Source organism: Desarmillaria tabescens, assembly GCF_030435595.1.
Source record: "Desarmillaria tabescens strain CCBAS 213 chromosome Unknown EV420scaffold_77, whole genome shotgun sequence".
Taxonomy (NCBI): Eukaryota; Fungi; Basidiomycota; class Agaricomycetes; order Agaricales; family Physalacriaceae; genus Desarmillaria; species Desarmillaria tabescens.
In genome coordinates, this window is record NW_026848376.1 from 157,615 (window position 1) to 182,062 (window position 24,448).

The window sequence follows — 24,448 nt, forward strand, 5'->3', positions numbered from 1 at the left end:
ACTCGATGCTTCCTCTCATACTCGTTTCAGAGAGCGATGACTCCAATACTTCCTCAAGGTCCTTTGTGCATCCATCAGACACGTGCCAGACAATACGTTCTCCTCAAAAATGCATGTACGAAAATTTTTACCTTCTTTTCATATTCGATGGTTGAAACAAATTCATGATTCTCTTTGAAGGTTGATTGGCCGGACTATCGGTGCACCGTTATCAAAAGCGTCAAGCGGGGACCTGAGGTGCGGACGTCGCGCTCGACTTATCCAAGCTCTTTCCGTCTCACATGTGCTTATCTAGACAAGGGTCAGAACACGGATGGAATGAGAATTCGAACAGCCTTTCGATTCATACTTTGGATTTGTGCAGCTTTTTACCCCATGTCAAGGTTAGTTCAATAATCATCTGAATTCGTTCTGATATGTTTTAGATGCATCATACTCTACCGATTCACTTTGCAAATACCCGTTCAAACCAATCGATAAACCGGGATTTCGATGCAAGATATATAGTTCCCGAAGCCTCCGCGGTGTAGACGATGCTTTTGCTTTCATGACTTCTATTTCTCACACTCCGCATGATGCAGGATGGTTACAAAGTGCGTTAAAAACGACCGTGCCTGATGTTTCCGTTCCCTGATTGACCCTTTGACTCAGTGCTCCGCCAGACACCTTTTTGCTCTTACCTCTCCACGCGGTCTTTCATTCTTGATACATGGCTGGCTTAATCGCCGATAGTCCAGTTACGGCAGTTCTCTATAGTGCCGACTTGCTCGGCTCTGTTTGCAAGGACCTTTGAGATATCAACCAAGCACCCTTGAATGGGATACGCATCGATTCTCTCTACTCCTTTGCGCTGGCATACCATTTTGTCTCTGAAACCGCACTCATATATCTTTCCTTGTGCCTTTCAATGGATTTCGATCCTTTGAATCTCTACACATCGCAACTTACGTTTCCTCAATGCATTGCATTCTTCGATTGATTCGCCCGGGATCTCTGACGTCCCTAACGTATACGACACTTGCAGCCAGTCCTATAATGAAATTGGGGGGTTCATGCAAAATTCTCACGTAGAGATTGTTTCTCGATTTCCTTCTCTTCGGACTCTGTCCTTGACTTATCGAACATATGGACATTTGGCTCGGCAGTAATGGGAATCTAATAGTACAAGGTCCATTTTTGAGCCGTTCGACGGCCTCTGGAAACTCCAGACAATCGTTTACAATGTTATGTTCTCCTTGGAATCCTTGACCGTCGAACTCGTCCTAGCACCTGCATGACCGGAGATCAAAGCCATTCATATCCCAGTTCTCGGAGGATGTCGTCCGACATACGAAGTGTTCTGGGCTCTAGCAAAACACTGCCCCCCTCTGAGCGAGCTTTCTATGCCCATCGTATTCCCCAGCGACGACACCCCACTCCAGGATCATCATGGCATGTTTTCTTGGCTTCCAATACGACTTTCATGCTCGGATGGGATATTCCCTTTCCTTGTCTCGATTAGCGGAGGGCAAGGATGGGATCAAGTCGAGTTTATTATCGTGGAGGCATTTCAGCCGGTGCTCAGGGATGAGCAGATGCGCAGTAGGTCGTCTTGAAAGTGGGGAGCACGAAAATCCATGCGTAGTAATTTTTTTTGTTGGGAGAACTACATGTCGGTGCGATTGATAGTTGAATGTATGGGTCCTGTATTCAACCGCGGGTAAACGAAGAGTACTATACAAAGACGTGAATTATTGTCTCCAAGGTTATAACCCGCTTAACTTTCTGGGCTCAGTGGATAATTGCTTATTCTTTCGTTCCTTCACCTCTTTCTCTTCAAATTCCTACACTGTTCTTCCTGTATGAATAAGTGAAGCGAGTCCATTCGCACCCCAGCCGGATTGCCCGTTTCACTTCCAGTTTCATCGACCATACTCATCACTATTTCGGCATCGTGTCCTATGCATTGGCTATTTTCCATGTTCGCATTAGAATCTAGGGCCCACTGGCCTATTCAGATAATGATTACCACTTGTTGTCCGATGACTTGGGCGATGAGAATGTACACAATCCATTAGCGACCCACACCTACCATTCATCTGGAAGCGGCTCTTGGGAAAAGATAGGTACTGGGAAATTCATGGAGCGGAAGGACTTTGTAGTACATCGATCGGTAAGTCGAAAAATGCGAGGAATAAATGAAACGCCAAATGCAACGCTCAAAGATCCGAGGGATGGGAATTCAACATGGAAGGAGCGCAGCAGTGAACCATGATGATTAACGAGAAGTTGGAAGCAGTGGAGACATAACATAAATATATGCCTGGGTAACCTCGAGTTGTGGCGGACGTTCACGCACCAGGTCTGTAGGACCGTGTTCACCATGGCTTTCGTTCTTGAGACTCCCATTCAGTGTGCTCATTGATTATATTGTCTTTCACAAATCCTTGAGTCCAAATCAGAAGCTGCAGGACGTGAGCGGTAATAGTATGTAAACTAGTAATCGGTTTGATATCTCCATAATTAATCTGGGATTATACAAAGACCCCATCATCAAGCTGGGGTAATTGCAAAGCCGTAACCAGCGAATACCGGAGTCCAAGTATGTCCAAGACTCCCTGGAGATCTATTATGTCTGCTGGATGTACGGCGCTCGTCCGTTGGGGCAGGCATCCTAGAATCTTATCAATGACTCTCCCCGCGCCACTTTGGTGGAGTACGTCTGCTACGCATGAATGTGAACGGAGATATTGTGGGTCGGCCTCCTTGATGACGATGACTTCTGGTAGGGGCGCGGCCCATAGGCATTCTCCGTAGGTCTCTACCCTGTATTCGTTGGCGTTCTGTTATAGAAAGTTGATAGATAGATACGTGACATAATGCGATTATTCACTCACCGCAGTTGCCTTGAGGGACATCCTCAAGTCGGTGAAATTTGTGTACGTGTTACGCTCAAGAGCAATGGCATTACTGGGATCTTCCGGGAGTGAATCCAGGTCCAGCGTCGGGAAATAATTCTCTATAATCTCTCGTGTGATGGGCTCGAAGAAGTCGAACTAGTATGTGGCTGTTTCGAGGTGTAGCAAGCACTTGCGGCATTGGTCTTACCTTCTCAAAACCTATGATGGGTCTTTCGAGGATATGAAAAATCCCCAGTGTGCTTGTCATATCGCCTGGAAGTTTAGGATGTCCCATTTCCACCACGCCCGTTATGGGGCAACGATAGTTCTGCTGTCGTAGCAGCTAGGTATGATAGGAGTCAGATACTAGGATGCAGGTGATGTATAAAGAGAACCTGTTGTCGTAGCTCATATAGAGGCGAAGGAAGCTCGTCCTTGTCGGTTTCTTGAACTACCAGTATTGAGTACCAGTTGAACGCTTTAACTATCAGCGCTAGAAATAAGCTGAGATTCAATTTGGTACATGTCAATATACTCACATGGCCATAGGAAATAAGCAAACCACGCCAAGGCCAATTGACTGATGCAATGGGTCGTGCTCGTGTCTAAGTTTCTTTTGCAGGTGTATATAGCTGAACTGACATAGCGAAGACCACGGTCACCACCACTGTTAAAGGCACAGTCTAGCACAGCAGATATAACGGAAATGAGGCTGCCACCCAAGGCAGAGAACCATCTCGGACTATCGCCCTGATAATCCTTGATGAGCTGTCGTGCTTCGGCAACGAGATACTTGGTTGTGTAATTTGGGTCATCCATGATTCTGGCAACATATGGGTATTGATTTGCGTCAATTTGCTGAGTTTTGCCTTCATTCCAGCAGATTTCTTCAACTGATACGTCGCAATTTGAGGTATAGTGGAAGTAGTAGGCTTCAGTCCCTTTAGTCGAATGCAATGTCATGGTAGACTTTGAGTTTTTTAAATAGTTAATTTCGATGTATGTTCACACTTATATAAAATAATAGATAATAAATAATCTTTCAAACGCTCACGTGAAGAAGGAACGGAAAACATTGCAGCCAAGTTTCTTCTTTTCTAACCGCCACGACCGCCTTTCGTTTCTCGTTCCAAGTACTGCGTGCCTTGTGCTGCATATTTATTACGCTTTATTCCTCAAATGTCTAAGTGAGTTCACACCTCTCCTGATCCTGACTATCCTGAGGCTGGACCTTCTCGGCGACGACGACGACTAGACGGTTCGGAGATTTTTCGTACCGCTCAACACACCCTGGAAGATCTTTCTTCCTTGAGCGGGTCTGAGTCTACGGAGCCGGGCTCTTCTTCTGCGGACTGGGGATCGTTCTATGTGGAGCTGGGAGAAACAGCAACAAGTGACGATGCGAAACACCTTATCAGTGATACGACACGTTCAACTGACGAGCTCCTTACACAGGCTCGAGACCTGATCAAAACCTTTCAAGAATCTGACGAGTTCCAGAACGTACCTCTGTGGTTTTTGAAGTTCAATGGCTGTCTCGACAAGGTCTTTACTGCTATGCTGGACACAGCGAGCGAATGTGGTGGGGATGCTGGACTGAGATACGTAGCAAGTGCCATATGCACTTGCGAAGTTGGATATCGAAAGAGTGACTTGAAGACCACGCTTCAGCAGATGAAGACACTTGGATTTATGTGGTTTGCTCATCTTCTATGGCCTTGTAAGTTCTCTTCCCATCGTCTTCTGATTTCACACAACCATGCTGGTTCAGTCAAGGTCTCTAGCTCTTACTCCCGTTTACCACGAGCAGCAGTGGCAAGCAATATCGCTCAACAGGCTATACCGACTAGAAGAGAAACGGAACTTGATCTTTCGGACGCGCCCTCCAGTAAGAGGACAAGAATCATGCGGGGACAGGTTATAGTGCTTAAGCCCATCAAATACATGACTCTGACTCTGCATCCGATAGGTTTTGCGCCGCCAAAACTACCAATGCCCCGTAACTGGCGTGATCTATGCGGCCGGGCTGGACATCAGCGAATTCCAACAGCAACATTGTGTGCGCCGGGTGACCTATACGCGCAATATTACGACGAACGGACGAAAAACGGCTCCTGGACTAAGTAATAGATCGTATAGTTTTCTTCAGGGCAGAGGAGAGGCGATAACAGAATAAGCAAACTTAAAGCAATGGACAGAGAGGATCCGCCACTGCCTGGCTCAAAACTTGCCATGGAATAAGAACACCCTCGAGACGAGCTACAGAGGTAATGGTTTGCGGGGGGACCAGCTAACGTCTGGTTTTGAGTATAAATACAGCTACGCGATGGGCACGCACTCACTTGGGGACTGGGGCTGGGTTGTTTTGGTGCGTCGGAAATGAAATCCTGGGTAAGCCGACTCTGGGTTCACGCTCTGCTTGCAATGTACCTACTCCACTCCAGAATTAGTCGTTCCGACTCGGAAACCAGCCAAGTAGAAAGGGAGTAGTTCTCCGTCAAGGTTTCAGTCTCTGGAGGCCTGTTGGAGATGCGGCGTAGTCTGATTTCTGGTGCTGCACGTGCATATATGACTCTGAGTCCTCCCCACATATACATGCGCTGAGGAGATAAGGCTTGTGTGATGCGGTGGGGAGGACAAGTAGATTTAGACCTGCACGTTGCATCTCGGGACGGTGGCTTGTAGCTCTCGTAACTGGCGCTCAGAAAATGAGAAAAGCGATGTGATTTGTGGGAGGACCATGGTTTTGGGGAAGGCTGGCAGGGTTCCTGTTAATGCTGAGAGACTTTGTACATCAGTGGCAGGGCGGACGGCCCTTCTTCCCTATGAGGAATGGGGACTGTAGGAGATAGGACCGCGATGCTGCACGTGGAGTTAATGATGCTAGGCAAAGAAGGGGGAGCGGAACGGAGAATGGGAAGGAAGTATGTGAAACGTTGAAGGGAGGGGGGAGTAGGGATGACGACGTTTTGATGGGGGGAGGGAACTCTCGTCAGTGCTAGTGAAGACGCGTACTGTGCACATACAGTCGTAGGGTGCTGGAGTGTGTGGGGATGGCCTACTAGTTGAATGCATGACTGCAAGAGAATCGTCCGACGAGCAACTGGCGTAACTGCCGAATTCGAGTAGCTTCGATTAACGTGTAGAGTATTTGATCCGCGGACGAACCGAGAGAAGGCGCTAGCCTCGCTGTTCGGAAGATTGAAATGTAGGACTGATTCTAATTATAAGAGGTAGGTCGAATATGGGGCGGTGTTAGATTATACCTGGCCAGATGGTGATGACTAAATTTGGAATGAAAAATTTACGCTTATCCGACGGACCGGCACCTCCTGATTCTGACGATGATCATCGGCAAGCCGTACGGGTGGTCTGATGTGGGCGCGGGAATCTTTCCCAGTGAAAATCAGGCTTAGGGAGGTGTTATCCGTCTATCAGCACTCTCTCTAGCATACACTCCAAGATGGTATCGTTGTTCTCACTCCTCCGAGTGGCTATCGACACTATACGAGAGATCGTGTCTTCATACCGGCGTGTCACGAAGAGGATAAGGCAGTCTCCCGGGCTCCCAGTATCGAATCCCACCACACCGTTCTGGTCTATCCCAGCGTCGCCTATCCAAAAAGAAGGCTCATCAGCGGCTCTGTCTGCAAGTGCAGATGTAGTGATTATCGGATCTGGGATAACGGGCACGGCGTTTGCGCGTACGCTGCTTGATGCAGATGGGTCGTTGGAGGTTGTGATGTTGGAAGCGAGGGATGCGTGTTCTGGGGCTACAGCGCGGAATGGAGGGCATATCACGCCACCGCTGTACCATGACTACCTGGATTTGAAGAGCAAATACGGGGCGGAGACGGCGAAGCAGATTATACGGTTTAGGCTGTTGCATCTGGACGAACTGATTGGCGTTGCAGAAGAGGAAGGCCTGATGGAAGAGAGCCAGTGCCGCAAGGTGGAGACGTATGGTGTGTTTTTCGACAAAGACGTGTTTGAGGGAGCAAGGGAGAAATTGGACCGCTACTTGGAGGAAATACCGACTGAGAAGGGTGGCTGGGGTACGATGGAGGGGTCGGCAGGGATGCAGCTTGCAGATGGAGTGCGCGGGGTCATCTCAACGACGGGAGGGGCGGTGCATCCGTATCGGCTCGTCACGGGAATCCTCTCAAGGCTGCTCAAGACATACTCGTCCTTCCGGCTGTACACTCATACACCATGTTTCTCCATCGCCGACAACATTGTTCACACATCCCGTGGTGATATTCGCGCCAAACACATCGTGCATGCTACGAATGGCTGGACATCCCATCTCCTCGCACCGATGCGAGAAAAGATCGTTCCTGTGCGAGGGCATATGACTGCACAACGCGCAGGAACAGGCTTGGACAACGGATGGCATGGTACCCGGTCGTTTGTGCTATACCCAGGCGCGTCAGAAGATCGATGGGACTACCTCACCCAACAGCCGCCTGATCCTGCGAGACTCGGCGAGAAACCCCATGCAGAATTCATGTTTGGAGGTGGTATCGAGTTGGGCACGCCGTCCTTCTTTGAAGCTGTCGGATGCGCTGACGACAGTCAAATCGACTTTCGAACCTCGGCTTATCTTGGCGGGGCCCTAGCGGCGTATTTTGGGAAGTGGTGGGGAGGCGAGTCAGCTGATGTGGATGATGAAGAACATTTTGAGAGAGGACGCGTGAAGAAGGCGTGGTCTGGGATCTTGGGTATCTCTGCGGATGGATTGCCTTGGGTAGGCGAGATTCCCTCGAAGGTGTCGGGCAGGTCGGGAGGGAAGGAGTGGATTGCGGCGGGCTATTCGGGCGAGGGAATGGTGCACGCGTGGATGAGTGGAAAGGCGTTGGCGCACATGGTGCTTGGGAAAGACGTTGATTGGCTTCCCGCTCCATTTCGCGTCACGGAGAAAAGATGGAAAAAGGCAAATATCGCGTCTTGGCTGTAATAATCTATCTTGTAGATGTACAAAAAAACTACGCGTCGTGGCTATAATAATCATACATATATTCATCTCGTGGATATACGAAAGGTTGCGCGTCGGAAATATCCGAATAATCCTTCTCTCTTACCATCATGACTGCTCACATTCTCTGTCTTCTCCTTCGTCAGGAATTGTCGGCCTCCTCAAATTCACGACGTTGGTATGCCTACCGAGATGTTCAACATGTCATGCAGTAGTGCCCATTGAAACAAGTGGATTGCATGTTCCGCCCATCTTCACATCCTTCTCCTCGACGCGTCCTTCTTAGATCAAAGTCACAAGAGGGAGTCAATATTAGGAAGGAATCAATCTCTTCCTGGCGAGCGAATCCTGAACGAAGGAAGGTGTTTTGTAGAACACGATTGGGGAATGGATCGAACGCCTTGACCTTTCTGTGACCTACGTAGCCGGTGCGCACGAATACTAAAATGCGTATACTGATATTGACGATGTAGCGTGCAGGTCGAGTCGACAACCACCATGGCACCTATTTGCTATCCTAGAGCTCCAACATTTTAACACGTCCTTCCCAGGCTACCGAGTTTACGTACAGTTTCTTCCCTCAACGTCGTGGTTCTCTCCACACAAAGGTCTTCTCCTTGTCCTCATCATCGAGGGGCCTTGCTGTGTGAGAGGAAGCGCAGAATTACCGGGATATCCGGCCGTGTCGCTCAATTCCCTACCTGCGTTCGGAAACGAGGACTGTAGTGACACGACCATAGGTACTGAAGGCCGCCGACCCACAGCATGCTCCAATCCTGGCCATGTACCGCTCCCTTCTTCCTATAATTAACGGCGTTGTTGCTGCCAAGATCTCCACTCACCTGGGAACGAACGCATTCCCCGCTAGTGTGGAAGTGGAGTTCCCCAAAGTCAATGACTACTTCAGGTTCGATATTGCTTCGGACATGCGTTTTATAGCCGAATGAACCTTCCCTCTTCTTCGTCCTCTCACATAAACAGTGTTGCTGGCTGAGACTTTGCCTGATCGCACTGAGGATCAGGATCATACTCCACTTCGATCCTTCTCTCGGCTGCTCATCGGCGCTGAGGTTGACGATCCTTTACACGCGAACGGAATTGATGCAGTCAAAAGGACGTTCTTGCAATTCCGACGGATGAGCTTGTTCCTTCTGTTCAGCTACTGCCTGCAGACGAACGAGATTTCCTGTCCTTGACTTCTTAGCCTAGAAGGGTAGAGATCTCACAACGTCGGAGAACTAATGTATCATCCGAATGCAGCCAGATCTTTTGAAGAGTGGATGGATGACTTCCTCGCCCTCAGAACGGCTTTCGACACGGGAATCATACCCATAACGACTCGGTGTACTGTCATGGATCTTGGCCATGCTCACGGTTGTATGCCTTTGTCGATCTCGAGAACGCATTTTCTTAGTGTGCAGGACGAGTTCACCCTGATCGACCACTACCGTGACGCCTAAGAGTTCCAACACCCCATCCTTCTCATCATCACGGCTCGGCTCTTATTCTTTATCTCCTCCAAATTCATCTCGAACCAATCTCCTTGCGACGAAGGACGGTACCTTGCAGAATGCGATTGGTGTCAAAAATTGTATACGGATATTTGCATGCAGGACGACATCTACTTGCCGTCCCAAGGTCCAACACTACATCCAATCCGCCATATGTACGGACTCGCATCGTTCAGTTTTCCCCTCAAGATTCTAGTTCTATTCACACAAGCGTGTTTTCCTTCGTTGTCGTCCGCCTGTCGTCTACACCGCTTATATGTAGTCACAGATTTGAGGAGTCTTGCTGTGCGGGAGGACGAGAGATGGATTATCTGGACGCGTGAGACACCCTGGCCGTGTCGCTCAATATTAACTCCCTAACTGCGATTGGAAACGAGGACTGTAGAGAGGCACTTGCATCATGAGGATATCATCGGAGCCAAGGCCAGGCCGACCCCAGAGCAATGCTCCGAAAATGCATCGGTCCCTTCTACCGCTCGCCGGAATGGATTCGCGTCTTTCCTTTTAATCCATAGGCCCGCGCGGCTTTGCAAAGACCTGTTCGCATCACCACGGTCTGGAGGTTATTCTCTCTCTCTTGCCCATAGTTCGAATGTGCGCATGATGTACCAAGTTTCCTCTACCTACGCCTCCATCCTCACTTCCCCAAACCAACCAACAATGAACATTTTCCTGTTCATTCTTCACTCCCTTTTCATGGTATCTTCAAACAACCAGCTTCCGAGGGAAGATGATACCTGCTGCGACGTGGCTTATCCTCGAGATGCTGGCGCTGCTTGAAGGATTGGCAAACTGCCTCCTCGATTCTCCTCCTCTTCCTAACTAAGATGCGGTCCTCGACGCTGTCAAATCCTCGTCCTGTCCGAGATGCTGCCCCCAAATCTAGCCTGACGCCTATCGTTGATCCCGTATCCCGAGCCCCAGGATCGAAGGTATCTGTCAGTATCGCGAGTTCCGACATCTGATTCTCAACGCATTCCTCATCTTACCTGGTCTTCCTCGATACGGCTTTATAGCACATTTTCTGTGTATGCCCTTGTACCCCGGACGAAGCCTCATATATGGAACCTCGACTCGGGGGGTCTATTCTGATTTGGAGAAGATTTCAAGAGAAAAAACGTGCCGCCGTGACTACGAGTGCTCGATCTCTTTATTTCATGGATGGATGTTAATTCTCCCCCACATGTCGCGCGTTTCAGAGTGGATATGGCGTCGGTGGAAGATCTTGCGGATAGATGGGTTCAGATGCATCAGGGTTGCGTCGGGGTAGGAATGTCAGCGTGCCTGAAGATGCTGTGCCGTGTAATAAGTATGAGATGAGATCACCTTGCAGCTGCAGCCTTCTATGTAAGGGACTGGTTGCAAGTGGAGATCCCGCGGTGACTTCTCATACGCTGGAGGTCCTCTTGAAGGCAGAACGATTTAGTATGTCGTGCGTTTCTCAATTTTGACCAACGTTAACATCAAGAATTTGTTTTAGGATGGGAAAAGATCCCTCGTGATTGAGGTCTTTACTCCCATTTTCCTCGCAGTAAGTACGTTACAAGGCTTATCGGTATGGAAAAGAGAAACGGTTTAGTGAGGTTCTGAACCTGAACCTGTATTTTATAACGGGGTAAGCTATCGATGTGGTTATATATCTTGTTGCTGATGATGCTTATTAGCTCATGACAATCGACTCACCGGAGCGTCAAGAATTCGTGCCAAGTACGATATTCGGCTCGAGCCTACGTCGTGTGTAAATGGATGGGGGGCTCCATATCAGCATGTTACGATCTTGGGTGTACCCAACGTCGTCATCAGGGGGGGATCAAAGTCAGAGGACTCGATGCGTTTTTGGAATGTATTCTCACAACCATGTCTAAGAGACCTATAATTCGTAACTTATCCTCGACATACAGGAGCTACTCCTCGATTCCTACCCCCTCCCTCCGGCGTTGAAAAAGACGTTCCTCTTCACGGCGATCGCATATATCGATATTGACGCACCCGCCATCAAGGAACACGTCTGGTTTCAGGTTTGCAGCTTCGGATTTTGCAAACCAGACATGAAGTTTGGCGACCTCTGTTTGCTCAAGGTCGAAGAATGGTAATGGTAGTAGTGCATTAGCAGGTGAAGATGAATTTAAACGCGCACATGTTACCACTTTGCTCAACCTGCACGTGCGTAGGTCCATCAATGAACCATGCAGCTCTGTAAAGACATGCTCTTTCATCCCTAGAGGAACAACTATGACGTAATTGGACCTCTCGAAGTGTTCATTTTGGAGGTCCAAGTACGTTATCCGTGCTCTCGACGTTGAATTATTATTAACAATTGTCGTATACTAGCAGGTATTATTTAATTCATTCTTTTCTGATAAGAGCTGACGTCTTTTGTGTCCAGAGTTCCTTCAACACTGGCGTTATTCAAGGACAGAAGAACTACATCAGAATGGGAGCAATATGCCATTCTCATTACCGCTTCCAATTCTTTTTCGTATGTTCTCGCTATCATTGTTTTTCATCCACATGCTTACGATCTCGGGCAGATTTACAGTGTCGTTGTTCTCACTTCTCCGGTTGGCTATTGGCGCTCTGCAATAGATTGTACCTTCATACCGGCCCGTCACCGAGAGGATCAAGCAGTCTCCCAGCGTCGAATCCCACCACTCCCTTCTGGTCTATCCCAGCATCGCCCATCAAGAAAGAAGGCTCGTCTGCGCCTCTGCCAGAATACACAGACGTTGTGATTATTTGGTCTGGGATAATGGGTACGGCATTTGCACATACGCTGCTTGATGTGGATGGGTCGTTGGAAGTTGTGATGCTGGAAGTTAGGGAAGTTGGAGCGTTACTTGTAGGAACTGCCTAGTGAGAAGGGTGGCTGAGGTACGATGGATGGCTCGGTGGGGATGCAACTTTGCGGACGGGGTACGCGGGATCATCTCGACGACGGGCGAGGCGGTACATCCTTATCAGATCGTCAAGAGAATCTTGTCAAGGCTGCTTAATATGTACTTGCCCATCTGGCTGTACATCCACCTTCCCGGTCTTTCTACCCCCGACAACATCATTCACACAGCCCGTGGTGATATTCGCGCTAAGAACGTCTTGTATGCCACGAATGGCTGGACATCCCATCTCCTCGTGCTGATGTGAGAAAAGATCGCTCCCGTACGAGGATATATGACAACACAGCGTGCAGGAACAGAGTCTGATCGGTGACTCGGTACACGGTCGTTTGTTCTGTACCCAGGCTCGTCACAGCTGGGTGACGGCTATTTTGCACGAGTCAAAATGATATCAAAACGCACTTTTGGGATTTTGCATCGGTCAAAATCCTTCAGTATTTCTTTATTAGGGGGGTACCAAGGATTTTGATTCCATTTTGACCCGCACAAAATAGTCGCCACCCAGCTGTGCATCAGAAGATCGATGGGACTGCCTCACCTAACAGCTGCCTGATCCTTCGAGACTGGGCGAGAAACTGCATGCAGAGTCCTTGTTTGGTAGTGGTATTGAAACAGATACCCCCCCTCCTTTGAAGCTGTCGGGTGTGCTAACGACAGCCAAGCCGAGTTTTACACCTCGGGCTTACCTTGATGGGCACTGGGAGGGAGACGAGTCGGCTGATATGGATGATGATGAAACACTGAAAGAGGACGCGTGAAGAGGGCATGGTCAGGTATTTTGGGCATATCCGCGGATGGACTGCCCTGGGTTGGCAGTATTCCCTCAAAAGTGTCGGGCAGGAGGGAGAGAGTGGATTGCAGCGGGGCAGGTGAGGGAATGGTGCATGTGTGGATGAGTGGAAAGGCGTTGGCGTGTATGGTACTTGGGAAAGATGTTGATTGGCTCCCCGCACCGTTTCGTGTCACAGAAAAGAGGCGGAAAGAGGCAAATATCATGTCTTGGCTATAATATTCACGCTATCATTCAATATCGTCCTTTTGAAAACAATCAGGGCAAGACTATTCTTCAGATCTGAACGGTAATATGTATCATATGTATCACTGTGTACGAGATACATTCAAGCCATCTTTCCCATCCTTCTCCCTGACTACCAGACGTCATGTCATATCATCCTGTAACTGAGCGTCAATCTTGTTTCTGATTCTACGAGCCCCATTTAAATGCTGTAAGAGTGATGTAACGCTTGATGAAGGAAGCCAGGAAGCCAAATAAAACACAGACTGAGCCAAAGCAAGGTGGGACCTTGTTTCAGCCACACCCTCCTGAGCTTGAGGTTTTGAACATCTAATTAGTAACCCTTCATTTACGACAGAATAATGGGCCGCAGTATGTGCTACCACTTTCCTTTCATTTTCAGTCTTCGTTCTGACTAGAACCAACTAGAACTCGGATCAGTTCACTTGAACAGGCGACAAGGGTGGATTCAAGTCTTCGGCTATACAAATCCTTCACGCAGAGACCAGAAGGTATGCAGCTGAAAATGCCAATAGAAATGCCCTGAATAACAGTGCCACTGAGAAAGACACATCTGCAATACTATTCAAAGCTCTCCAATGTCACCATCACCGCTCCCGTTGAAGGTGACTTGACAATCCAAGATATCAAAGTCCCCAGTCAACGAGAATATAAGGGTAGAAAGCCCGTCATAGAGTCCTCCCTCGCTGACACCCCCTGTGCCGAGCTGGGTATTGATGGACTGTTGGAAACACTGAACAGCACTCTTGGCACCAGCTTTGATCTCACCCCTTCTCTGTCGTCCCTTTTCGAAGCGTACATCTGTGCCAAATATGACTTTGGCACCGCATATGGTTATCTCCGCCCCATATGGTATGACTGCGACTTGAACGTCATCCAAGAGTCACTACGCACCTGTGAAGTGACAGATCTAAAAATACGACAAGAGGCTCTGGTGGGTGACCATATTACCAGGGATGGACTGTTCATGGCACCTAGGCGTGTCTGGGACCTATTCAGCAATCGGGTGGTGCCGTGGTGGGTTGCCAAGCATACACCATGGGGAATATCACATGCCTGGATGGATAAGAGCCTTCGCGAAAATGTAGACACTCCCATCAACAGACATCAATGGCCTGTGCCCATACCAAAAGATGCCAATCTCGAGTACATCCGTATTGAATTGCTGAATCTTGGTGCAGAGTATGCATGGCTGGATGTCCTCTGTTTGAGGCAGAAAGGGGAGCTAAGGGAGGATCTGCGTGCAAATGAGTGGAAGTTAGATGTGCCCACTATTGGAAATGCATACACTCTGGGAAAGGTGGTTTGCTACTTCAGCAGGCTTGGACGGCCTTTGCAGCATGATGGGAGTTCCAATGAGAGCTATTTCGATAGCGATCGGAGTTGGTTCAAATGCACATGGACATTACAGGAGACAAGTCACGATTGGATGATAGGTGGTGATATGGGTGATCAGAAAATGAATAGGGAAGTACAAGAAAGATTCAAGTTGCAACTGTCATCCTTGCAAAAGGCTCTGAGTCAGTCTGCAGATGTGTTTAACTATCTATCACTAGTGCGGGGTCGTGCAGCTGAGAAGGATGTGGATAAAGTTGCAGCGCTGGCATACTTTTTGCCATGTAATTCCCTACCAGCACACAATGACACACGACCCTCGACATCTGTGACTTGCTCACAGTCTGATGGTTTCACAATTGAACCCACATCTACTTCCATCAGAACAGGTGATCCAACCTCTGGACACATACCAGCATACTCTGAGCAGGCATCTGCTGAAGATGCTTGGACAGCCCTAGTAAATGTGATGTTGCGGTTGAGTTGTTCAGAGATGCTCTTTCTGTATCCTGAGCCTGGGCCTGAACTCCATGTATGGAGACCATCATGGAAGCAGGCTATGAGCTGGAAGGAGTGTTCCTCAGCTAAAATATCTGCATGGGTTGAATATGATGTGGACACAGGCACCTATTCATACAATGACTGGCACATTGACTTGGTGCATGTTAAAGGATTGGCCATGCCAACAGCAACACCCCGCAAAGGACACTTGATTGTCCATGGGTTGGATGGAGAGGAGCATCAATGTGAAATTTCTGCTGGCCATCGACAAGCAATACCTGATGGCATATATTCATTGCTAATAGGCCACTACCTTCATCAACATAAGGCTCCATGTGTTGTTGGGAGACTGTCTGGCCAAATGTTTACAAAGATATCAGTGATCGAAATGGTCTTCCAAGAAGAGAAAGATGAGTGGCAACTGTTGGCGAACTACTTGAAAGAGATCTGGGGGAGTAACATCCTTGTAGACTCATGCATTGTTTTTATTTAAAATAAACTTGGCAACATTGATTATAGTTTCTGTATATGCTTCAGGAAGATGTCACTGAACACGAAAAATGCCAAGAAAAAAAATGAAATAAACAATGAGACAGGACTGTGCTGATGCATCTGTAAATACTTCCAGACGTGTGATGCTCGCCTTACTCGCCCACTTACCTTTCGCTCGTTCCTCCCATTCTCGCCTCACCTCGCTCAAAACTCAATATATCATTTCTTGTCTACTCGTGAATCCTAAAATTCCCCTTTGTATGGATTTTTCTTGATCAAATCCACGATCTGACGCGCTTTCCCCCATCCAGATCTGCCAACCTTTATTGTCCACAGTATGCAGAATCTCCTGTAGTTACAGTGCAAGCCGGTATGCAGAGTCTCCTGTAACTACAGGACGGTGGCGCTGGGGAGATGTGCTCTGCATACCCAAGAAACCCACTCTGCATACCCAAGACACATACTCTGCATACTCAAATTACGTATTCGTATATTGCCCTCGTGTCCTTTCACCTTGCCGTCATCGTTGCAAACGATGAAGAGACGTCCTCTCGTCGTCCTCCCGATGCCTGCCTAAAAGGGATTGTCCCGTATTATTATCAAATAAAATGAATATAGTTAAAATATAGTACAGCATACAAAATGTGGATAAAATGCGGTGCAGGCGGGCGTGGCGGGATGTAAGCATCGATAGCATCCATGAAGCCTCATGTAGAGGGAAGCAATGATATCGATGGCGCAGTGATCGTTGCGTTATTATGGGGGTGATATGAGCGGGGAAAGGTGGGTGTCGGGATAGGGAGCCGGTAGACGACGACCATGGCATCAAGGGGGTAAACAGAGCTATGATGCATGTTACCCGGTCCAAATAATGAGGGATGCATGAGTTTGAGGTGGGTGGGTGAGCTGGGCAGCGTACGGGAGGCCGATGTTGGACGGGATGCAGCAGGTGGCGGCAGGGGGTATCCGTGATCGCGTAGCCATGAATGTGGGTTCGTTCACAACGCCTTTGAGCCCTCATTAACATTCAATGCCTCGAATGACATGGTCGTCATCAGTGTCGTTCACCGTCAGCATCCCGACCTTGCTCTCGCCCTCCCGCCCACACCCTCTCGCCTTCCCACCCGTCCCTAGCACACCCCTGCTTCCACTCCATCCCTAGCCCGCTATTTGGCATGTTCATGCCCTATAATCGAGTCCTCCCTACCCCTCACGCCATCACTGTCGTCGTCGTCCTGGTCGTCGTGATGGTTGGCTTTGCATCCATACGCCCTCCTGGCAGCAGATGGAGGCGGATGTTGAGTTATCGAGTGAATGAGGCATCGTTAATGCATTCAGAAGCCATGGTGAATGGCGATTGGCCCCGATTTCGATGTGGGGGATGCTAGGTAGGTCGCAACGGCAACAGGGCGGGGCTTAATGGCGGCGGCAAGAATTGTCGGGGGCTGTAGTAAAAGGGAGATGGTGGTAGTGCAATTCTCCATCATTTGGAAGGGGGAAATTATGCTGCCTTGCAGGAGGGCTTACGCGCAGGCGAGTGGGGCTTGATGCACGATATCCAGGCCATCCAGGGGCCACCAGATGGATCAAAAGTACCTGTAAAACCTATATTAGCATTAAAAGTAATTTAATATACCTTTATTTCCATTCAAACGAGCAGTGGGGGCAGGCAGGCAACTACACCATGGATCGACGGTGAAAAGGTGAGACGAAGAAAAGGAGGGGTACAGCCACTCGATCAGTATCCGGTTTACCGGACCGGACCGATCGAGCGAGCGGAATGGATGCTCGGGATGCATCCTCTGCTCGAATCCTTTACTCCGAAGCCCAAAAAGCTAACGGAATATACTATAGAAATTATCTAGTATACATCTGTGTACTTTGTATAGTATATAATCTATCCCAACCTTGATTTATCTGCCATTTATGGTGAATATCACGCATTTTAGGACATTTCAAGGATGCATCATTTGTACACAGGTATGTGCAACCTTTCCAAGGGTAAGAATGGTTGAAAATAAAATTTTATGTATTACATTATCCAAAGCAGGTGTCCGATCCATGGCGATCTGCCTTTACGTGCCTTGTAATTGCATTTCTCGTTGAAGTGAACTCATAAAAGAACATTACTTGCACAATCTCATCTGGTGCAATTTTGTCTGACCGAGGTATATTTCTGCCAGGGCAGATATACATTGTGACACATATCACTCCAGATAAGTACAGACCATGCCTCTCTGGGTAATATACTTCAATTTAAGCATGTACTGTGAGGTATGACTTTTTACACATGCCTCTGGCATACTTTTGAGATCATAATTCATGTCTACATAAGCACAGAACGGAAAACATGCACAGAGAAGATGCATAGAACATTAAAGAAGCTAATAGACATTGTGAATTATATTTACAAGCACTGAGAGAATTTCGGGACTGTACAATCTCGACCTATTTGCTTACTGTGAGCGGGTTAGGGGTGTTTCGGCAAACTCCGGAAAACGTCGGAGTACTTCTTGTCCTTAGTATCCATACATTATATGACACAAACAAGATAGAGCAATCATACACTGCTTCTTTTGTCATATTTTAATTGAATAAGTGCAATATACTGTCTACTATCCCAAAATTCGCCTGCTGTCGCAATTTCCAAACCGTATACCAATCTGGGAATGGTATATTCCCACAGTCTGTGCATCCAAGCCATGCCGATGCGCATTCAGTCAAATATATGGTAAGGGTAGGTGTAGAACTTTTGGAAGGAGTACTAGTAAGTATATCAAATAATATTTTCTGAGCCCGCTCTTTTTTGGCCCCCCTGGCAATGAGCAGAAGGGCGGAAAATTCAATACCCCAGTTGCCACCCAGTATCAGCCAGTATCAAAACGGGAGCATTGAATATCATGTGAGCACCAAAATGATGTCAATAATTAATCGTTGGCGATTGTGCCCGGTGTTTTTGGGGCTGTGGGCAGAGGGGCGAAGGGTGGGGGAGGGTATTGTGGCGTAATCAGGATGTGGGAAAATTACAGGACCCTGAGTATGCAGAGCGTTGTGCGCAGCTCTTCCGACTCTGCATACTCCATTCGCCTGTAGTTACAGGCGACTCTGCATACCGGGCTGCACTGTAACTACAGGGCCACTCTGCATAATATGGACGGTATAGCCTCGATCTGCTCCAAGCACCTCGTATTCGACTCTCCATTATTTTGGACCCTGCGAGACGCGTAGTTTCATTAATGCAAGGGATCGGATTGCCCACCAACCCGTCAAGATCATGACGTCGAGTGATAGCCCTGACTTTGATTAGGAGCTCAACCATCGACTTGTACATCCTTCGATTTCAGCTAATTTCGTGCAACAATACACCGAGGGATTCTTATTTTAGATCATGTGTGTTCATTCCAGGTTTCCCCCATTCTCAAAACACCGCGCTTTCTTTGTTTTCCCGACCTGAACCCGAAATCCATCTGTATACCAACTACGTTCTAGGCGATACGGCACTCACGGATGTCATCTGGACATTGAATTCATCCACCCATGCCCGAAATTTATTTCGTTGACCCTCTCGACAGTCACCACGCCACCCGAATTAGCGGAAGTCAGAGGACAGGACTCTGGAATACATTTTCGTAAGTTTCGACCTCTTCCAAGTTTCAACAGGGCTAATATTTGTGCCCGGCTGCGGTTTCAGTGTCGTATCAAGCGTGTCCCTGAGCACTATGTGTCTGGAAGCGACCGCCCGAAACTTGGAAGTCTTGCAAGTCCTCAAATGTCTCTTCCTCTTCTGCACAATCCTTCGTGTTAACATCGAGTTTACGACTTGGAACCAAGGCAGGCTGGTCTGAGGGAGGGAGGAACGGACTCGACTGATGTTCGGGTCTGTGTTCGCACGCAATATTGGCTGCTGTAAGTTTGCCATTCAACGGGTAACTCTTCCAGCTGTTCTGAACATTTTCCCAATTTTCCGATTTTCAGAATGCAGGAAATTTTCACCCCGATCGGATCTTTCTCACCTCAGCACCGTGTTGTCATGCTATGGAATCCTGTAGAATCGAGACCGTCGTGAATGGGTATAAATACGACAGTCTACCGACAGATTTTACCCATTCCCTCCCATTCCCTCTTCCCCCAGTCCTCTCCTCTCCTCCCCTCTCTCCTCTCCTTTGCTCTCCCGCTCTTGTACTCTCTCTCTCCCACCCACTGCTCGTCATTGAGTATGCCTTCAACGTGCTGATCACCGCTGTACGCGTCTTCGACAGAGGCGAGCTCGGTGGTCGTAATCTCCGTGATCGCCGTCAGCTGCCTTTTTAGACTTGACTTCAACCACCACCATGTTGACGGCATCAAGTTCACTGACCTCTACGGTGAGCTTGTTGTATCTCCTACCCAATTTTCATGTTTCTAATATTTCTTCCTAGGTTTACTTCGACGTTATTTAAGTTGCCGCGGCGGTATCGAGCAAGGAGCTCGACGACTACGAGAGGCCCATGGTAAGCGACTCGTTTAACACTCATGACAACTGCTAACGAGATCATTTTCCAGATATTCTCTTATGCTTTCACGGACGCTAGTTCAGTCTATGGTAAATGATCCACTTGCTTCTTAGTCACTTGCAGTTGATTAGATTTAGAAATCTGTTTAATCGAGTCAGATTCCGTCGACTAACATCCGGGATACGACTACGGGAGGCATTGAAGCACTGTTGAGACTGAGGGAGTAAATTTATGGTGTGTGCAATTTCCCCTTCCACTCTTTGCCAATGTGACTATCTTTTAGTACGATTGTAATCTTACTTGCGAATGTCGTTAGGCGTCTTTCCACGGCAGTATCAAGCAACAGGCTCGATGACTATGACAGGCCCATGGTAAGTGACTCGTCAACCTCTGGAAATAACTACTAACCAAGATGGCCTATTCCAGTTATAATTTTATTCTTGCTGTCCGTCGTTCGTCAGTTCAGCCTAAGGTAATCCTCCTGCTTTTGGTTCACTTGACGCTCATTAGATATTTCTTTAGTATAAGGAACCGTTGACTAGTAACATTGGAGATATGGCTACGGGAGTCGTTGAAAGATTGTTGGATTTGGATAGCGGCGGAAATTCCGTTCAGAGTGCGGGGATGAATCCAAGGTATGTATGGTTCCCTTATCTTTTCGCTCACATGGCTATAGCTTACTGTTGTAGCACTACCTCTGAGTCTCGTAGGCGCAGACCACGGTCAAGACGACTCTACCGTCTATGATCAAGCTACGCACCTACAGGTGCTGTTCAAGTCAAAAGGATCTGCAGGCTGAGCAACACGGGTATTAAGCTCTTACTTTTGTTCATCAAAATATTTTTAACGACTTTTAGGTTCTATACGTTGGCCTTCGGGCTCGTGCTAGACATCGACCGTCATACAGCACCGTCCAGTAAGCAACCCTCTTAACTTCCGTTCACAGATGTTAACGACAGGCCTACGATAAGCAAATTGTTCAACCCTCATAACGACTACTAACGAAAACCTTTTGCGGGTGTTCTCTCAGGCTTTCAGCCCGTCGTTTACGGGCACCAGGTCAGCCTGAGGTAATACGGCTGCTTTCATTCACTCGAAGATGTCTAGATAAGATCTCACATTGACTTTCGAGCTTGTACTAGACGTCAACCATTCAACTGCTTATCCGATGAGCACCCCATCTAACTTCTGCTCGCAGATATTAACTCCTGCTTTCCCCAGGTATAACCTTGGTCTGTAGGGCTCTCCTTTAACGAGCCTTGACTTTGTTTCAGAGAGGTAAGCCTAATGTTTTGTTAGGTTATCTCTAACTGTTGCTGTAGCACAGACGACGCAGGACAGGATGTCATGCTACTGTCGTAATGACTGTGCTCATTCAGATTGAATACAACCATGCGGAAGGGGATGGAGCTGGACTTTGCTAGTTCACTGGAGGGGGGTACTACGCGTGAGGCAAGTATTCGACTACCTTGATCTCGTTGCCTTGACTAACTCGGCTTGTTTTATTTAGAGTGTAGACCGTGTATATCTCATGTACACTATACTACGGTACGTGCCTTTACTTTGAAAGTAAATTCTGATATCAACTACTGATGCTAGAAGAACCATATGTATATACATGATTGCGTGCAAACTGACGGGTAAGCATTTTCTTTACTCGCAGGTTGATGAGAGATTTAAATCAATTGCTTGCAGGATTCGTCAACTGTGTCGCAGTGACCTAATGAGCCGTTCACTGCACGCATAAGAAAATGCAGCCGTCGACTGGTGCAGTCAAAGATGGCTGGGTGTAAACTGTCGAATTGAAGGACAATGCTCCAAGTCAAGGTAAGCGTCGTGTTTCTGGTTTGAGTGAATGGCAGGCTAAGGAATAACTCGCAGATAGAATGCAGAGGGATGTATTGAAAATCAACTAGATTACAAAGTAGACTACAGTACAGAGAGATCGAGGAAGCGGGCGCGCGAGGTTGAAGAGTGAGGGTGTGTGTGCGCTCTCAGATCTCAGATCCAGAATGAGACCGAAAGCTGCGTGGATATCCCCACCAACATTGAGCTCTTCGCAGCTGCGCCGTGTCTCAATGAATACGCAACACCACCGAATGGTCTCTCAGCTCATTCGCTCGGTTTCTGGACCGTGAGGGGCAAGAACTCGGCCCGAACTCGAACCGAGCAGTGAGGCGATGCTGGCCTAAGGGATGTATAGAATGGGAGTCGGCGTTGCAGAAGATGAGCTTGCGACCTGAGAGGGATGCAGCAGAGGGGCGGACCCAAAGCATAAAGCTTAAAGACTCACCGTGGTACGCACAACACCAGGTGCTCCTTCAATTCCATGACCCGGCAATACCCCTCCATCTCCTTCGCTTGGGATCACACCGTGAACAGCAAGAACTCGACTCAGAGTCAAACTCGTCGAGCCTGCACTCGGCACCAAGCAACTCGAGAATTGAGAAGATGCGAGCTTGAGGGAGGGAGATAATGGAAGGGGGAGGGAGGAAGCCGGTATTGGGGAAGACGAGCTTGAAGGATGCGGCGGAGGGATGGTCGTCTGTGGCTGTGGAAGGAAGTCGTCGACTTGGGAGGCGTGCAAGATGCGGAAGAGACGTCGGTGGCTGTGGAGAAAGGTCGTCGTCTTGAGGGATGGCCTGAGAGGGAGGGAGTCGTCTATTTGGAAGGGAAGAGGGTCGTAGACATGATGGGAGTAGGAGAGTGACGCCTAAAATGTTCCCACGCTTCACTTTCTCTCAGTACGATCGTGCAAAAATGCGTGCACGTACAGTGTTTTGGTTTCAGTCACGCTGCACCAAAACTTGACCTACTCCAACAATGGACACCCTCATTCCATCTCTCGTTCTACATGGCCCACACGACCTTCGCTATACCCGCCGCCCCCTCCCGCCGCCTCCTCCCCATCACGTTCAAATCGCCGTCCTCTCTACCGGGCTCTGCAGGTCCAACCTGCATTACTATCTTACGCGCGTAACGGTGCCTTTGCTCTTCAAGCGCCCCTCGTCCTTGGCCACGAATCAGCGGGAATCATCACATCCGTTGGGCCTCTCGTCACGCACCTCCGTCCCGGTCAGCACGTCGCTATTGAAGCCGGAATCCTTTGTGGATCATGCGAATATTGCAGATCTAACCGGTATAACCTCTGTGAGGGGATGCGCTTCCGGAGCAGTGCTAAATCGTTCCCCCATCTCGATGGTACGATGCAGGCGCGGATAAACCACCCTGCGAAACATGTGCATATGCTGCCCCGCAGGGTATCGTGCGAGCAGGGAGCATTCACGGAGCCTTTGTCTGTTGTATTGCAAGCATCGAAACGGGCTGGAGTTTCGAGAAACACACGCAAAGTACTTGCATTTGGGGCTGAAGCTATCGGGATGCTGGCTGCTGGACTCGCGCGTTCAACGTCAACGTTCAACGATCATAAAAGTAGAGACGACGTGTTCCGCGAAATTAAACTCTGGAAGGGTTTCATCTACAAACGTTCAAAGGGTGTGCCTGTAGATTGTCTATCGCCGCAGGCCCCAGCAAAAGGCATTGATGATCTCGAGCAGAGGTATTTGGCGGAGGATATGATGTCGTATATGAATATACTGGTGCTGAACTGTGTATTCAAATGGCTGTCTATGTGGGTACCTCTTCTTTTCCGGCTTTCTCGAATTCTGGCTAATGTCAATCAGAGTGCGAAAAGCGGGGGAAAGGTCCTTCTCATTGGAATGGGCACGCCTAACGCTTTGATACCCATAAGCATCCTTCCTCCCTTCTTCGTGTCAACGGGTTCTACACTTCTGACGCATGAATATCTCATCTCATCGTCATCGATATCATAGTTCATCACTATCTACATAACTGGTGTTTGAGCAGGATCCATTGATTTTGATAGTCATGTATGCTACTTTCTTGCATTGAAGCATGAGCTGACTCCTTTTGGTAGGATTTCGGTCGCGCTGGCGGACGGCTCGATAGGCTGTGACAGTCGCTACACCCCAAATCTACGGGCACCAGAGCGCACCAGAGGTCTGTCTCCTCGGTCCGAGATCGCAGGGTGCCTTATACATTTTCGTGGTCTCATTCCTGAAAACACGTTCAGTATGAGCATTAGCAGAAACACGGCGCGCGTGTGCGTGGATAAATTTACCGAGAAGATTCTAAGGGCAACCACCCCTAATTGCAATTGCAAATTATTGAATATTTTCCCTGCCGCCTCGAGTTTTCTCTCACTATCGACTGACCTCTCGTGCCCCCAATCAAAAGTCTGAATCAGTCCCCCTTTGACCGAATATTAGGCTTTCCTGATGCCCCCGACATCGAGACGCACACAGCGGATTC

The 24,448-nt window shown here is 48.4% G+C and overlaps 6 protein-coding genes across 6 annotated transcripts; 4 read left to right on the forward strand and 2 right to left on the reverse strand.

The window, feature by feature from the left end:
• Nucleotides 1–2,392: 2,392 nt before the first annotated feature.
• On the reverse strand, nucleotides 2,393–3,847 carry EV420DRAFT_1134564 (uncharacterized protein). Its single transcript, XM_060466002.1, has 6 exons — nucleotides 3,596–3,847; nucleotides 3,419–3,546; nucleotides 3,275–3,363; nucleotides 3,088–3,222; nucleotides 2,877–3,035; nucleotides 2,393–2,822 (listed from the first exon to the last, which is right to left on the reverse strand). Exons 1-6 carry the CDS (start codon nucleotides 3,613–3,615, stop codon nucleotides 2,514–2,516), a joined length of 840 nt encoding a protein of 279 aa, XP_060323592.1. The 5' UTR covers nucleotides 3,616–3,847; the 3' UTR covers nucleotides 2,393–2,513.
• A 211-nt stretch (nucleotides 3,848–4,058) lies between these two features.
• On the forward strand, nucleotides 4,059–5,006 carry EV420DRAFT_1485995 (uncharacterized protein; the record flags this gene model as incomplete). The annotated part of the gene is made up of 4 exons (XM_060470330.1): nucleotides 4,059–4,066; nucleotides 4,193–4,599; nucleotides 4,651–4,767; nucleotides 4,849–5,006. The coding sequence occupies 4 exons, from the start codon at nucleotides 4,059–4,061 to the stop codon at nucleotides 5,004–5,006; spliced, it is 690 nt and encodes a 229-aa protein (XP_060323593.1).
• A 1,336-nt stretch (nucleotides 5,007–6,342) lies between these two features.
• Nucleotides 6,343–7,890, forward strand: EV420DRAFT_1769271 (FAD dependent oxidoreductase; the record flags this gene model as incomplete). The annotated part of the gene is made up of 1 exon (XM_060481018.1): nucleotides 6,343–7,890. The coding sequence occupies one exon, from the start codon at nucleotides 6,343–6,345 to the stop codon at nucleotides 7,834–7,836; it is 1,494 nt and encodes a 497-aa protein (XP_060323594.1). The 3' UTR covers nucleotides 7,837–7,890.
• A 5,746-nt stretch (nucleotides 7,891–13,636) lies between these two features.
• Nucleotides 13,637–15,624, forward strand: EV420DRAFT_1650561 (uncharacterized protein; the record flags this gene model as incomplete). The annotated part of the gene is made up of 3 exons (XM_060478471.1): nucleotides 13,637–13,646; nucleotides 13,704–13,786; nucleotides 13,843–15,624. 3 exons carry the CDS (start codon nucleotides 13,637–13,639, stop codon nucleotides 15,622–15,624), a joined length of 1,875 nt encoding a protein of 624 aa, XP_060323595.1.
• Nucleotides 15,625–16,041: 417 nt separating this feature from the next.
• EV420DRAFT_1581975 (uncharacterized protein) lies at nucleotides 16,042–16,645 on the reverse strand (the record flags this gene model as incomplete). Its single annotated transcript, XM_060474686.1, has 2 exons — nucleotides 16,042–16,196; nucleotides 16,256–16,645. Coding segments are annotated over 2 exons (454 nt in total), but the record flags the coding sequence as incomplete, so codon positions are not given.
• Nucleotides 16,646–19,954: 3,309 nt separating this feature from the next.
• EV420DRAFT_1485999 (uncharacterized protein) lies at nucleotides 19,955–23,949 on the forward strand (the record flags this gene model as incomplete). Its single annotated transcript, XM_060470331.1, has 17 exons — nucleotides 19,955–19,970; nucleotides 20,064–20,113; nucleotides 20,166–20,205; nucleotides 20,433–20,487; nucleotides 20,543–20,588; nucleotides 20,639–20,751; nucleotides 20,974–21,032; nucleotides 21,147–21,175; nucleotides 21,357–21,394; nucleotides 21,439–21,474; nucleotides 21,496–21,572; nucleotides 21,627–21,664; nucleotides 21,925–21,943; nucleotides 22,033–22,090; nucleotides 22,228–22,413; nucleotides 22,652–22,814; nucleotides 23,065–23,949. 17 exons carry the CDS (start codon nucleotides 19,955–19,957, stop codon nucleotides 23,947–23,949), a joined length of 1,908 nt encoding a protein of 635 aa, XP_060323597.1.
• Nucleotides 23,950–24,448: the final 499 nt, after the last annotated feature.